We start from the raw sequence: 16147 nt of genomic DNA on the forward strand, positions 1-16147 counted from the left end.
GATATTCCAACACCCAGGTGGAGATCTGTGACCCTTTCCTCACTCCCAGTGCATTTCATACACATCAGCCTGGCATCACCAGTTTCACAGCTCCCCAGAGCTCTAACGGACATTGCCTAATTGAATCCTCACTGCAGCCCATCAGGCAAGGACTATTTTCCCTTATTTCCCAAGAAAAGAGTGAGGCTCAGATAAGCCTTGTAACCAGCCCCAAATCCACATCTAATATATATCTGAAGCAGATTTGCACTTAAACCAAGACCCCCTGGTACCAAAGCCTTGCTGCTTTTTTCAAGATGAGAAATGGAGGCCCCTGGGAACACCTAGAAAACTGAAGCAAATGGCCTTGCACCCATACACTAGGGTTCCCACGTGCTGCTAATGATGCAGGATGCTTGCGTTCTGTCCCAGCCCCCGCCACTCACCCCCTATTCAGCCCCTCCCTGTATTCCAGGTAGGGGGTGCTCTGATCTTTCCTATAGAACGAGATTCCAGACCCCCATCTTCCAATTTCCCCAGAGGCCTCCCTCCTCCCCCTCAACATTTTGTCTACACCTGAAAGAGGTGAGCTGCATACTAGAGACAATAAAGGGCTAAGGAGTGTTTCCTAGAGCTCACCTTGTCCCCTGTGGCTCAGCCTCTCAAATCCAGCGTTGGTGAGCTGCCAGCCCGCCCACCTCATAGGCCTAGGGCTGACTGAGGACCTGGGCTCGCTGGACTGACCTATCCACTCACTTCCTCTTTTGGCACCAATGCTTTGGCCAGGCTGGTAGATAAGGTTTTCCTAAGTTAAAGAGGAAACCTCCTTTTCAGGAAATTGGGAGAAGCCAGTATTTAATAATGGAGATTAGGCACTAGAACAGGCCAAAGGTCAGAAAGAGCCATGTGCTCCTGGTATAAAGAAGCGCACCCCACCCATCCATCTGCAGCACAGACATAAACACAAATGAAAACTAAAATCACAGGACACGGGTGACTATATTTTAATGAATCAGAGTCTGGAATCTTAAGCCCCAGAAACTTTCAGGAAAGGCAAGCAGATTCACTGACCCCAGTGAAGATTCATTACTTCATGTGTAATGAAGGTTTTATGGGAACTAAGGGAAGATGGGGAGAGAAGGGCAAATTAAACTCCTAAGATAAATAGAGCTGAAGACTGAGAGCTAATCAGAAGTTCTCAGATGAAACTAGATTCTTGATGTTGCTACAAAAGGTTTCTTTCTGATCTGCCATCGCAGTAACCTGGAAAATACAAAACAAAGCCATTAATGACAGAAAGTGGATCCAGTTTTTATGTAGATAATGAACATCATGATGGCCTTGGAGCTGGCTTCATTCAAATGCTTCTTAATTCAAATGCATCACAGCAGATCGCAACCCTTAAGGTTACAGGTGGCTGTAACTCATAAACACTTTCAAGGCTGTTTCTGAAACCCACTGAATTTCTCTGGACGTAATGGGGGTGGAGAGAATAAGACTTGCTGGATGAACAGGGCTTCCTTTGATTTCTCTTAAGCCTGCCTTATTGCATTTCAAAGTGTCGGGGGCCATCCTCAGCTTTCAGGAAGTGGGGGCCAAGGCAGCCTGACCTGGGACACACTGGTGATGGTTTTATAAAGTGTTTCTATGTCTCATGTCATGTGTCACCAGATGGTGTGGCACAAGGGACTTCAGACTCACAAAACTCTAGGTTTGCATCCAACTCAGCTACCTATTAAAGATTTAGGGCAACTTTCTTCATCATTGTCAGCCTCTGTTTTCTCATCTGTACAATGTGCATAATCTGCTTCCTAAGGTGCCCTGCTGTGGTGGAATCCTCGCTGGCCCTACATTTAATTTTGGAGGGTGAAGCTTCAAAATCAGTTTGATTTTGGTCTAAGTTCCCATCTGTTTGGTGTAGTGGGTCAGTTCGTGACCAAAAGAAATGCTCCATTTTGTTTAATTATTATTATTATTATTAATTTTTTTTTTTTTGAGGCAGAATCTTGCTCTGTTGCCCAGGCTGGAGTGCAGTGGTGCAATCTCAACTCACTGCAGCCTCTGCCTCCCGGGTTCAAGTAATTCTCCTGCCTTAACCTCCTGAGTAGCTGGGATTACAGGTGCATGCCACCATGCCTGGCTAATTTTTGTATTTTTAGTAGAGATGGGGTTTTGCCCTGTTGGCCAGGCCGGTCTTGAACTCCTGACCTCATGTGATCAGCCCGCCTCGGCCTCCAAAAGTGCTGGGTTTTCAGGTGTGAAACACCACACCTGGCCCATTTTGTTTTTCTACATTTTAGCATTACTCTATTTGGATTTTGAAACCCAGTATCCCATAGCAATGAGTGAGTGTCCATTCAAACCAAATGGAGCTGTTTCCTCCACAATGTTCCTGGTTTTAAAATCAAGATCAGACAAGGGTAATATCTCCTAAAAGATCCTATAGTTGTTCCAGAGAATCTCAAAACCCCCAACTGAGGAAACCCAGCTAGTCAATGTCATAGCTATTTGGTTTCATATAGAAAAAAGAAGGTGCGTTGAAATCATTCTCTTTGGAGCTTACTACATTGATGCCCCTGTGGCATTTTTATGTCAATGGCCACATGAGCTGCCCACCTCTTTACTGGGCTGCTCAATCCCAAACAATCTTATTTCAGTCAAAATGGTTTTTTGGGGCAGTGTAGCCAGGGGTGACCACAGAAATGGCCCAAGTAAGCAGAATAAAAGGAAAAGAGCCCACTGCAGTGTTAGTGCCAGTGAACTGGACAAAGGCCTTTACCCACATCTGCATGAGCCCTATGAGAAGGCCAGTGAAAAATCTAGCCAAGCAGGATCAGGATTTGGCCTCAGAAAGGGGCTCCCAAGACCCCCTGTTTTCTCTGGGGTACAGATAAAATGAATTTCACTAGCACGTGGGCCCAAAGTCTAAACCCACTGCCCTGCAGGAAGAGCCAGAAGGCACCCTGCTCCTGACTCACCGTTGTGGACGATCAGCCTATACTGCCTGGCCAGGCACAGCTCCTCCTGCCGCTGCCTTACAATCTTCTGCGCTTCTGGGGGCAGGCCGTTGGGGTCCCGGGAAAACACGAAGGAGTAGCTGTCAGCACAGGTGCCATCGAGGTTCAGGAGGCGGCAGGAGTACTGCACGGCATATGTATCGTAGTCTGTGTCGACGATCCAGTGGTCATCATCTGCAAGCCAGAAAGCCACCATACCGATCAATGCCTTTCCCTCATGGGCTCAGATGTCGGAGAAAATCATGACCAGGCCTGAGAACACAGTGACTTCCAGAAGCTGGTTTTATTTCCTTAGGAAGCAGGACACTTCAGAGAATTCTGACAACTTTTATAAAACTTGGCAAATCACAAAGGATCTTGTTCTCCTTTATTAAAAAAAATCTTGGAGTCAGGGAAAACTCATTCACTTCAATAATCATCTCTCCCTGTGATTATGTCACTATAAATGTGACAGCATCTTTCCAAAGAACCGCCAAGAATGTGGGCTCATCAAAACCATAGAATAAACCGTTCTACTGTCGCTTCACCATCTACTCTCCAACAATATCTGTGTCTTTTGTGGCTAATATCTGATGGCCACCAACTTATGCTACCCCCAATATTGGCTTATGTCTTTCTTGATCTCTATCAGCTGGTTCCTAATCAACTCACTAACCGGGCTGCCCCCTGCTCTCTCAGTCCTCTGGAGGATGCCACGCCCATGGTCACGGCTTCTCTGGCTCCATCCTAATTCTGCTTATTAATGCTACTCACTTCTTTGTGCTGGCAAAGAGTAGGTTTTGCCTTGAGAACACAAGAGGCCCACCATCTGGCATCAGATATTCCTTCTCAGACCTTGTCCTCGTCACAACTCACAGAGGCAGAGCTGAGCCACTGAATTTAGATTATATGGATTCCTCAAGGCTGAAATGTAAGCCATGAAGAATAAGAGTAAATGAAAGTGGTAAAAATATCAACGAAGGCAGGAGAGGAAAGAACGTTAATTAGAGCATATGTGTGGCCAGGCGCCATGGCTCGTGCTTGTAATCCCAGCACTTTGGGAGGCTGAGGTGGGAGGGTAATTTGAGGCCAGGAGTTTGAGACCAGCCTGGGCAACATAGTGAGACCTGGTATCTATGAAAAATGAAAATAATTAGCCAGGTGGGGTGACATGCGTCTGTGGTCCCCGCTACTTGGGGGCTGAGGCGGCAGGATCGTTTTGAGCCCAGGAGGTCAAGGCTACAGTGAGCTAGGTTTGCACCACTGTACTCCAGCCTGAGTGAGAATGAGATTCTGTCTTAAAAAAAGAAAAAAGAAAAAAGAAAAAGAAAGAAAAAAAGAATGTATGTGAGCGGTTTGCCACAGACAAAGAACAGTGTCACCCTGTATTTACATAAAAGTGCCACATCTCTACTTAATTTAACCTTCTTGTTGACACAATACCATGATTGGGACTTTCGGAGCACTTAATTACGTGCCAGTCACTGTATGGACACTCCCATTTGTTTTCTGGATTACCTCTCACTTTGATCCAAAACTGCACACTATCATCCTCTACTTTACAGGTGAGGAAACTGAGGCACAGAGATACTTAATAATTCACCTAGGGTCACAAAGAGCAGGGCAAAACTGGGATTCAAGCAAGGGAGTGTGATCCCAGAGCCCACATGCTTCACCTCTACACCACGCTGTCTCCAGACAATCAGTACACTGGCAGGAGAGGGGCAAGAAACAAAAAGGCTTTGTGTCTCCATCTCAGGCTCAGGTGTTGGAGCAAGGGGTGATGCTCCCTCTGCAGTGTTCCAGTTGGAGAAGCGCAGAGGGAACTGGATCCCCCGGCATTAGAGGGTGTAAGGCCATATGGAATGCTGGCCCTAAGTCGCCTCTGGGTGTGCCTCTCTGAGAACCCCTGGAGTGCCAGCCTAGGATGGGGTTCAGCCCAAACCCAGGCTCTGCAGGGGGGCTGTTGCAGGAGTGGGTGTGGAGCCCCTCTCTTCAACTCACCCTAGGCCTGCCAGGAGAATGAGCCACTCCTGTGCCTTGAGGCTGTTCCAGGGTAACAGTGTCAGAGGTGGGGCTGAGGAGATGTTCCAGAACCATGACTGCTCAGCAGGGACCATAAAGTTATTCAGCAGAAAGGCTGGGAACAGAAGCCACAGGGCTGCCTGCTGGGCCTCACCCTAACCACTGACTCCCCTCACAGGCTCCAGAGTATCTGGGTGGTCTTCCTCATCCTTGGATGAAGTCATTCTTTCCCTGGTTACGAGGATCACAGTGTCTGTCACAGGCACCCTCAGACACAAAAACACTTGCCTTTGAAATGTTACCTCGACTCATGATCCAGGCAGCTATTAGCTTGGCCAATCGGCAGCTTAACTTTTTTTTTTTTTTCCCCTCCAAAATGGTCGCCATCATGTAAATTTTGACAGAGGAATTAAGTAACTTTCAATACCTGGATTTAGTAAAATTGGCTACTGTTCTTGACTTTAAAAGAAGGCCTAAGTTGGTTTGGTTAATCTCCAGGCTCTTTTGGCTGAATAATTCAAAGACGAAGAATTTGAATCATAGTGACCTTGACCAGGCTCTCCCTTTTAAGAGTATTTGCAAGACATGAACTGCCAGAGCACTGCGAGAATGAGGTTGGTTCTCTAACCTCCTCACACCCGGCAGCTGGGCAGGGCTCCTCTGGAGAACCAGACACCCCCAGCCATTTCCAGACTGCAGCTAACCGCATGCAGTGGAGCTAGGGACAGAGAGCATTGGAGGTAATGGCTGTGTGGCTGGGAGCCCCTGCCTCCCCTCTACCATCCTAGGAAGTGGGGTCACGCTGCAGCTGCGTGTACACTGTACCTACACAGACTGGTTTAGCGGTTTGGACTGCCAGTCCTAAAACCAAAGAAAATGCTTGATAGAGGGTGCTGTCTTGGGCAACCTGGTTCCATTGGTCTGTTCTGTTGCTCACTGCTGTGGGCCTGGCATGTGTCCTTTCAGCTCCCTAAACCTGCATGCTCCAATCATCTAAAGCAGCAAGACCAGCTGGGAAGCTCCCTGTGGTTCTCAGCCCTAACAGTCCAGCTGAGCCAGCCAGGCAACAGATTTAATGCTATTTCTGATGTATTGTCAAAATACCCCAACAGGCCCCAGAAAAGTGAGTGGAGTCTGAGGCCTTGATACCTGAGTAAGCCAAACTCTTCAGATTGAATTATCTAGACCAGTGGTTCTCAAACTTCAATGTGCGGAAACAGCATACCCAAGGAGCATACTTAAAATGCAGATTGCAGGGCCATGCCCTTAGAATGTCTGACTCCATAATCCTGGGTTTGAGTCCAGAATTGTGCGTTTGTTAACAAGCACCCCAGTGTATTTAGATATAGATGGAGCAGGAACCCTGACTTTGAGCAACACTAATGTAAACATTCAAGCTTGCATTGTTATTCAGCCTGACAAGGGCCCCTTTACCAGCAGAGTGACAGACTTCATCTGACAGAAGGACACAAGGAGAGTCTTTGTCCATGTCTTTCTGCAAGAGCACAAAACAATGATGATCATAGCTAATATTTATTGAGCACTTACTATGCACTAGGCTAAGCATTTTCACAAATTATCTTAATTAGTCCTTCCAATGATTCTATGAAATAGAAACTATTCTTTATCCCCATTTCATAGTGAAGGAAGTCAAATCTCAGGGAGGCTAGCCTGTATTCAATCAAGACCTGCTGATGGTAGTATCCTCAACCCCTGAGACATCCTGCTCGCTGCTGGTGGAGCCAGAAGGGAAGACCAGTACGGAGCATGCCCAAGGCTGGAGCAGCAAGCCACATCAGTCTGTTAACACTGACATTCATATTCAACTGTAGAGATTGATCATATTTAATTTTAAAATAATTTGACAACAAATTTCATGATCGTTTGGCCCTGAGTTACTTTCTCTCCATAAGCGCACCTCATTTTAGACACATCCGTTTGGTGAGATGCAGTGTGTGGAGCAGGGGAGAGGCTGAGGATGCAGCCCACTCTTGGAGTGGCCTTCAAATCCCTCTGTCCAAGTCAGTGTTTAAAGCAAGACCATGGTCAGGGAAGAAACTGGCACGAGGAATGAAAGTAGAGTTTGTTAAGATGATCCCAAAACAAGCATGTAAAACAGAACAAGGTAGGTGCATCAAGCCATGCCATTTGTGAGATACTCAGAAAACAAAGGGATCGTTTGTGCCTTTTTACAAGCCATGGGTTAAGAGGTGCCAAAAATTCACCCTGTGTCCCTAGGCCAGTCACTTCTCTATGGGCCCCAGTTTCTTCACTTCTAAAACAAGAGACTTGAAGCCAGTGGTCTCCATGGGTCCTCCCATTCTAGATGCAGAATCTAAAGCTATGATTTCACGACCAGGGAGATAACTAAGCAGCCGTCATATCAAACACTTACAAAGAACTCATGTCTCAGGCACCGTTCTGAGTGCTTTCTGCCTGTTGACTCATTGCATCTTGTAACACAACTCCACGAGGTAGGTTCTATGATCATTTCATTTTGCGGATGAGGAAATAGGCACAGAGAAGTGAAGGAACATATCTAAGGTTCCACAAGTAGTGGCGGAGTTGGGATTTGAACTTAGGAGGTCTAATTTTAACCAGGCAGGCTTAACTACAACACTGCACAGCTTCTTTTTTGAAATGTTACCTAAGAAGGAATTTATCCTTAAGCCTTCCATATTATAGTCATCTCACTTAATATCTATAGCAATCACTTTCAAGATTCCAATACTTTTTCCCTCCAAATGAAATCCTGATAAAATACCAATATACAAGAGGCAAAAGCAAACTAATCTGGTTTGATAGGGGGGAGGAGGCAAAAAACAAAATGCTCCCTTCTCATTGGGTCCTCTCTGATCCTGTCCCTAAAGGCATTGCCAACAGAATCCTAGTCCATTAAGGAGCACATCTCAAAATGCTATAGAGCATATGTGTTTCCTCTTTCTAAAAATTAGTACTCTTGAACCTCTGGTATTGATTTTTGTAATCCATTATTAGAAAAGTATATTTTACTCTAAATAAATCAGTTTGGGACGTTTTGCTACACTATTTGAAATAACTTGTATTTTTCCAAGGATAATAAATAAAAACAAAGCTTCTCAGCTTTTTCTCTACCAGGTATGATGGCTCATACTTGTAATCCCAGCAGTTTGGAAGGCAGAGATGGGAGGATGGCTTGAGCCACGGAGATCAAGACCAGCTTGGGCAAGCTGGGGAGACCCTGACTCCACAAAAAATACAAAAATTAGCCAGGCATGGTGGCCCACGCCTGTAGTTCCAGCTACTCATGAGGCTGAAGTGGTAGGATTGCTTGAGCCCAGGAGGTTGAGGCTGCAGTGAGCCATGATGGCACCACTGCACTCCAGCCTGGGTGACAGTGAGACCCTGTCTCTAAAAAAAAAAAAAAAATTAAATTAAAATTAAAAATTAAATAAAATTTAAAAATGCAATTTTATCCAACACACAACTTTAGAGGAAGTCCAAGAGTGTGGTGTGCCATATATGGATAGTAATGGGTTACAATAAAGGACACTTCTACCCTGGATCACCCAGCAGAGAGAGTCTCTCTGAACAACCCTTGGTCCTATCTCACAGAAGAGCTCAAACAATACTTTGCAAAAGCTGGTCTGGATTAGGAGTCCCTGTAGTTCAGGGCCACCTAATCCTGGCCTGAGATTTGGAAGCCTGGCTTCTGACATTGGCTCTAACAAACTTGTTGCATGTCCTTGAGCAAAGTTCTCTTGGCCTCAGTTTATTCATCTACATAATGAACCCCCTCCAAAAGGTTAACTCTCCCTCTCTAAGATTCCATGACATGTGCCCCCTGGCCTGCATTATTCTCTAGCTTCCAAGTAGATTCCTAATTTGAAACTTAGGATAAATGGGGGAAAAAATGGAAAAAAGAGCCATGTAGACACTGTTTTCTCATGATTAGGCCAAATTTTAGGATGTTCTTCTGCAAGTCCTCAACATCGCTCCCCTCCACGTCTGATTTTCACAGCTTAGGGGAAAGGGAAGAGGCCACTGCCACAGCACACTGTGCCTGGCTCAGAATCTCAGCATCGGCAGGCCAGGCACTTGGGAGACATCCATCCCTATGCACAGTGCTCCCTCCATCCTTGGATAGGGCTCTTTCGGCCTCTGCGGGAGCCCCAGATAGTCAAGCTGTCTCAGGGATTCAGCCCAAAGAGACGGAGGAAATGCAGAGCTAGGTGAAGCAGTGATGTGGAAGACAGGAGGAGAAAGCATGGAGAAGGCACACACCTTGGCACAGTGGCTGGTGGGGAAAATGACACCTGACAAACCGAAAGGTCCTTTTGAGCTTAGGCCAGGTTTCTTGGGCTGAGGTTTGGGGAGGGGGTAGGTAGCTGCTCCCAATCTTGTCCCCCTAACCTCAGGCGGTGCTGCGGATTCCTGCCACTTCCAGACCTTTCCGCAGGCCATTCTTCCTAAGGGTAGGTACCTCTGGAGAAGAAACCCAGCGATTTGGCCCCGTAGGGGCCCCATTCCCAAGACAGTCCCACAGAGCTGACTACTCACTTCCTTTCTGGAGAAAGGAGGCTACGCCCCAGTACTTCATCTTGAACTTGGCAGGGTCCTCGGTGTCTGTGAAAGTGCCCACCATGTCTGCGCACACGTCCCAGTTACTGCAAAAGCCAAGGGGATCCTCAGCCAAGCCGGGCAAAGGGCTTCCTCCCTCCCTCCACCCATTCCGTGCTCCCTTCCCTTCACAATCCCCACGAGGCGATCAGCAGGCAGGGCCCTTGGGGGACCCTGGAGCGCAAAGGGCGCAGCTGCCCCGGCGGCCACTGACTTCAAAAGACGGACTCGGCCCTTGGCCGTGGCGCTCATCTGGCCGGTCTCATCCACGGAGAACTCCGCGACGATGTTGTCCTGCAGAAAGAGGCCCTCGGGGTCCTTCTTGGCCATGGCATACCAGGTCCCAGAGAACTGTGAGAAGGACGACAGCAGGGGTTTGGCGTCCGGGGGCGCACGGCGGGCCGCGGGGAGGGCGGGGATAGGGGTGGGGACCTGGGCCGCCTGGGCCCCCTGGGCCGATACCTACGCGAGCCTTGTCGAAGTTCTCCTTGACTCGGAAGCTGCTCACTCGGCAGTCGCGCTCCGCCCGGCCGCTGCCCAGCGCCGCCAGCAGCAGGAGCGCCCACACCCACTTCATCTTGCCCAGGAATCCGCCCTGCGGGAGACGCGCCTCCGTCAGTGTCCGGCAGCCGACCCCCGGGCCGCCGTATCCCACCCCACCCCGGCCCATCCCGCCGCCGGCCCCGAGGCCCCGGCCGCGACTCACCACCGGGAGGGGAACCGCGCGCAAGCCTGGCCGCCGCGTCTGGGCGCGCGTGGAGCGAGGGAGGCGAGCGCGCCGCGGCCGCCCCGCTGCTTTATAGCGCCGGGGGGAGGGGGTCGCGCTTTCGTAACCGCGCGGGGTGAAAGACCGAAGGGGAGGCGCTGGGGGCACTTGCATAACGCGCCCTGACTCACCGGCGCCCGGGCACGGGCAGGGTCCCCGTGGGCCGGCCTCACCTCCAGGACAGCCTCGGGCACGGTGGAGCGGCCGCGCGGGGTGGCCTTGGCCAGGCCAAATGCGCCAGCGGCTCTGGCTCAGTTACCCTGCACTCGTGCCAGCGGCCGCCAGCTGCGGTCTAGGGTGGCCTCCGGGGCCAGTGGCTCTGGCAGGAGGCTCGAGTCAACCTGGCGGGAAGACCGTGGCCTCACAGAGCGAGAGCGGACCCGCGAGGCTCCCTGGTGCGTGAGTGCCCAGGCCCTGGCCATGCCAAACTGGCGCCTCCGTCTGCCTTCTGAGGTCCACTTGTGCAGGAATTTTGGAATAATTCATCCAAGTAGTTTTTCATTTTATAAAGGATGTATTTTACTCTCTTTCAGGAGCGTTGTGGTGCCCTCTGGTCAATATTTGTTCTTTAGTTTCAACATCTTTAAAAGCATTAAAACCCTCCCTGTTAAATATTCTCCAGAAACGCAACCCTGGTCAGGACAGGAAATATTTTAGCAGCCTCGGTGGTCGCCTGCTTACTCCGTGGCACTTCCCTGAAACCACTTTGAAAAACACCTACCGATTGTTTATGATGCAATTTTATTTCAAACCCATGTTGGAATTTTCATTTGTTTTCAAAACAGCTAAGGTTGGTTATTTTGTTGGCTGGGGAGTAGACAAAGGAGAGAAGAGTAAACAACATTCTATAACGTCAGTAGCCAATTGAATCAAAACAGTGTGACTAGTTTAGGTATTTTGCCTGTGTGATGGCACAATTTACTGACCCTGTTTTTCTCTTTCTGTTCGAAGTTAGAGTTCCACTCGTTTAATCAAAGCAGCCAGTCAAAGGATGAGAATGACGGAATGAGAATTCATGATGTGGCAAAGAAGTATCTCTTCTTGAGATTCCTTCCATACAATATCGATTGTGTCTCCATGGCCTAAATTGGAAAGATTCGAGATCAATTTGGGCCATTTTGCTGCAGCCCAGACCTGAAATAAGAGGAGACCGGGAAAGAGGAAGGTGGCTGCCAAACAGAAATAAGGAGTTGATTGGTTCTCAGACCAATCCTTTATCTATAGGGCATTAGGGCTAATTCTGAGCATCCTGAAAAGATGACATCTGTGGCTTTCTTTCCCCCTGCTTCTCCATCTTTTTCCCGTCTTCCCCTACACTCTTGCACCCATTTGAGTCCCAGCAGTGTCTGGGGAGCCAACGGTGATGCATTTAACTTCTAACCGCCGCAGAGCTAGGAAAGCCTGTTTCTGGACAACAAGCTAACTAGGAAATCTTCTGATTGGGCCAGTTTTATAGAAGACTGTGTAATCCCAAACAGCTCAAATAAGTTCTGCTTCAGACCCTCTCCTGCAGGACCCTATGGGGTATGGATCTATGCACCCTGGGCAGGAAAGGATTTTAGGGCACCTCTCTGTCTCCTGCCCAATGCTTGGATCCCCTCTTCGGCATTGCAGAGGAGAGGTCTTCCAGTTTTTGCTCCAAGTTCTTTAGTGATGGAGAGCTCCTAGCTTAGCCCAATTGCCTTTGGACAGTTATTCCTGCCAAAAACGTTCTCCTAATACCCCCTGGCCTTGCAGCCATTTCTCCTGGAACACATTCTGGTGGCCCTTGCACGCACTGTAGGTTGAATAATGAAGGGTATTTCAGTTCATTTTGATGATGGTTTTGATGCACCAACAAGTTTTCATTTATTTGTTGGGTGTTTAAATGTTGTTTCAGAGTAAAAATTTGAGGTGAAAAAAGAAAGTTGGTGTAACCATTCCTCTGCCCCTCCACTTTTAATGATAAATCATGGACCTTAGTGCTCCAGATACCAGCAGAGAAAAACAGTTTATTTTGGCATTCTTTTTAGGATTTCTTCATGGTTACAAATAAGTTAATTCAGGTCAACTGATGTTCTTAACTTCAGTACTTTGGAAAAGATCCTCATACATTAACTTTTCAAATATGTGTATATGTAAAGTCAAAAGGAAAAATGTTCACAGTGAATATCTCTGTGTGATAGGATTAGGGACACTGAAAGATTTTTTCTTTGCTCCTTTTTGTATTTTTAAAATTTTCTATGGTGAAAACGTTAATCAGAAAATAAAGCAAATATTTCCTTTACAAATATTTTTCTTGCTCCTTTTTCTGTAGGTAAAATTATGTTTCAAATACATCTTATAGATCATATATAATGTACACAAAATTTCATTCATTTCCTTGCCATGCTTCATGGAGAGACAGACCATGTTTCTTTCATTCATCTTTGTACCTGTCCCCACTCTCCCCACTTTTCCACTGGGTATATCAAGAGACTTGTTCATAGTAGGTGCTTAATCAATAGATATAATTTCTTTTACTGAAATTAGTCACTCTATGCAAACTCCATAAAACGTTTATTTTTAAAGACCTGTTCAGAGTTCATCCTTTCTAATATATAATTCCTCAGGATTTAGTGCTTGTAGCAGAGGTGGCTACTTGGCCTTTCACCGAAAAATTTGCAGTCCCCTTCCATGCTGTAAAGTTGGGGACTACCAGTCTGCCAGCCCCTGCCTTCCCTGTCCCCACTTCACGAAGCTCTATAAGGCCACGAGCCTTCTGGCCAGCGGAAGGGGCTGTGCCACTCCCAGGCAGAGCTCAGAAAAGCTGCCTATTCAATTGATCACCTCCCCTCTTTTCTTCTCTTATCTGCCAGGGTCCCCACTGGTGACTGACTTTATGTGAACGAGAGATGAGCTTCCACTGGATGAAGCTACTGAGATTTGAGAGGTTACCTGTAACAGAAGTTGTTGTTACCTTAACCTTAACAGCATCAAACACATCACTAACTCCTAAAAAAGACTGAAAAAGGTTTTACCATAACTGACAGAACCAATGCAAGACATTTATGTCCTTACCCTCATGAAAATTAAGCACTTGCAACCAGCTCCATTTTATACAAAGTAACATTGATACCCACATCTGGACAGAGGCCAAGAAAAATGAAAAACAAGGAAGTGGAGCAGCATTTATCTTCTGACTGCATTTAAAAGATGTCAAAATAATTGGTTGAAAAATGGAAAGGTTAGTCAGTCCATGTTTTCAGGTACAAAGAGATAATTTTTTCAATACGGTGTTCTCAGTGGTTGCAAAGTCATCAGACCGTCTCATCAATTTGGATAAAAACAATATGGTTTTCACTAACCAAATTGTCTCTGAGATACCTGGTTATACCCATCAGTTAAGTGCAGGCACAGGGCTTTCATGAGAGCAAATGTGCAGATGGAAGGGTCCTGTGCAGTTGGCTGCCAAATGTGCCTGAAATTCGTACCTACACGGGGTGCCTTTCCATGATGGGTAATTATAGGAACAGATAATCTGGCTAAGGTGGAACTGAAGGGTGGGTTCAGTATAATAATGTGAAATACACTTAATTAACCCAGGATATTGTTGATTTTTGTGTTGGTGCTTCTACCTTGTAGGCACATGTTTTGGCTATTGTATAAGCATAACTTCCTGTAGAAGTCATGAACTGCAGCAAAAAAATTTAACAATGATGGAATTAGAAATTACATGTGCTCATTTATGTAGAGTACTACTGAAAACTTGTTTAAACAGAAGGTTTAAGGAAGTTAAATCATTCTTTGGTAGATTTTTGAAAAGATTGTCTGGAACTTTTATTTCACTTTTGTATTAGTATTTAACATTTTATGATATTTGTCTAGATTTCAAAATCTTCAAAGAAAGAGTCTTTGTATATCTCCCTCTAGCATCAAGTACGATGTCTAGTTCACCTCACGTGCACATTTTTTAATTTAGCCATATTTAAACTGGTAGTTTTAGAGTAGGTTACTATCACTTGCTGGCTATGACCTTGGGCAAGCTAACTTAATTTCTCTGTACTTCAATTTCTCACCTGTAAAATGATAATGGTACCTACCTTATAAGATTATTGTAAAAATAAAATGAGATAGGCTGGGCACGGTGGCTCACTCCTGTAATCCCAGCACTTTGGGAGGCCGAGGCGGGAGGATCACCTGAGGTTGGTAGTTCAAGACCAGCCTGACCAACATGGAGAAACCCCATCTCTACTAAAAATACAAAATTAGCTGGGCATGGTGGCGCATGCCTGTCATCCCAGCTACTTGGGAGGCTGAGGCAGGAGAATCGCTTGAACCCGGGAGGTGGAGGTTGTGGTGAGCGGAGATCGTGCCATTGCACTCCAGCCTGGGCAACAAGAGTGAAATTTTGTCTCAAAAAAACCCCCCAAAAATTAAATAAGATAATGTATGTAAGGATCTTAGGAGGGTACCTGTCACAGAGTATATATTTTGTATGTTACCTATTCTTATTATCCTTTTATTATTACCAGGTGGTTTACATTTCTTAAAAAAATTCTATGTAAATGCAATGGAGTTTTCACATTGACTTAGTTATCATTTCAGAGTTTATCTAAATAAATTTATTGTCATTAAAAAATATTAGCATCTAAGATTTTGACTTTTTCCTTCATTTTCTCCATCAGTTAATATTCTATCCAAAAAACAAACAACAAATCTATGCTTTGAATGAAACAGAAGCACTGATGTAAAAATTAAACAGTGAAGTCAACATTTTGTCATGTTAAAAATTTATTCTAAGTGATCTGTTTGGTAAGTTTAAATTTTTAAGATATGTCATTTTCCATCCTATTTAATAAATGGTGCTGGCAAAATTGGCTAACTATATGCAGAAGAATGAAACTTGACCCCTACCTCTCACCAGCTACAAAAACTGACTCAAGATGGATTACAGACTTAAATGTAAGACTTCAAACTATAAAAATCCTAGAAGAAAACCTAGGAAACACTCTTCTGAACATCAGCCTAGGCAAAGAATTTATGACTAAGTCCTCAAAAGAAAACACGACAAAAACAAAAATTGACAAGTGGGACCTAATTAAACTAAAGAGCTTCTGCACAGCAAAAGACACTATCAACAGAGTAAACAGACACTCTACAAAATGGGAGAAAATATTAGCAAACTATGCATCTGACAAAGGACTAATATCTAGAATCTATAAAAAACAAATCAACAAGAAGAAAACAAATTACCCCATTAAAAAGTGGGCAAAGGACAGGAACAGGTATTTCTCAAAAGAAGACATACAAGCAGCCAACAAACATATGAAAAAATGCTCAACATCACTAATCATTAGAGAAATGCAAATCAAAACCTTTCGCACCAGACAGTATGGCTGTTATTAAAAAGTCGAAAAATAGCAGATGTTGGAGAAAAAGGAACACTCATATGCTGTTGGTGGGATTGTAAATTGGTCCAGCCCCTGCAGAAAACACTGTTGAGATTTCTCAAAGAACTAACAATAGAACTCCCATTTGACCCAGCAATCCCATTACTGGGTATCTATCCAGTAGAAACCCAAAAGAAAATAAATCATGCTACCTAAAAGACACTTGCACTCACATGTTTGTCACAGCACTATTCACAACAGCAAAGACATGGAATCAACCCAGGTGCCCATCAGTGGTGAACTGGGTAAAGAAAATGTGGTACATATGCACCATGGAATACTACGCAGCCATACAAAAAACAAAATCATGTCCTATGCCGCAACATGGATGCAGCTGGAGGCCATTATCCTAAGTGAATTAATGCAGGAAC

The 16147-nt window shown here is 45.7% G+C and overlaps 1 protein-coding gene across 1 annotated transcript; it reads right to left on the reverse strand.

Annotated features, from left to right (window-relative positions):
* Nucleotides 1-959: 959 nt before the first annotated feature.
* Nucleotides 960-10400, reverse strand: RBP4 (retinol binding protein 4). The gene is made up of 6 exons (XM_054436518.2): nucleotides 10306-10400; nucleotides 10066-10194; nucleotides 9814-9950; nucleotides 9540-9646; nucleotides 2958-3170; nucleotides 960-1242 (listed from the first exon to the last, which is right to left on the reverse strand). The coding sequence occupies exons 2-6, from the start codon at nucleotides 10174-10176 to the stop codon at nucleotides 1205-1207; spliced, it is 606 nt and encodes a 201-aa protein (XP_054292493.1). The 5' UTR covers nucleotides 10177-10194; nucleotides 10306-10400; the 3' UTR covers nucleotides 960-1204.
* Nucleotides 10401-16147: the final 5747 nt, after the last annotated feature.

This window comes from Pongo pygmaeus, chromosome 8 (assembly GCF_028885625.2).
Source record: "Pongo pygmaeus isolate AG05252 chromosome 8, NHGRI_mPonPyg2-v2.0_pri, whole genome shotgun sequence".
In the NCBI taxonomy this organism is placed as follows: domain Eukaryota; kingdom Metazoa; phylum Chordata; class Mammalia; order Primates; family Hominidae; genus Pongo; species Pongo pygmaeus.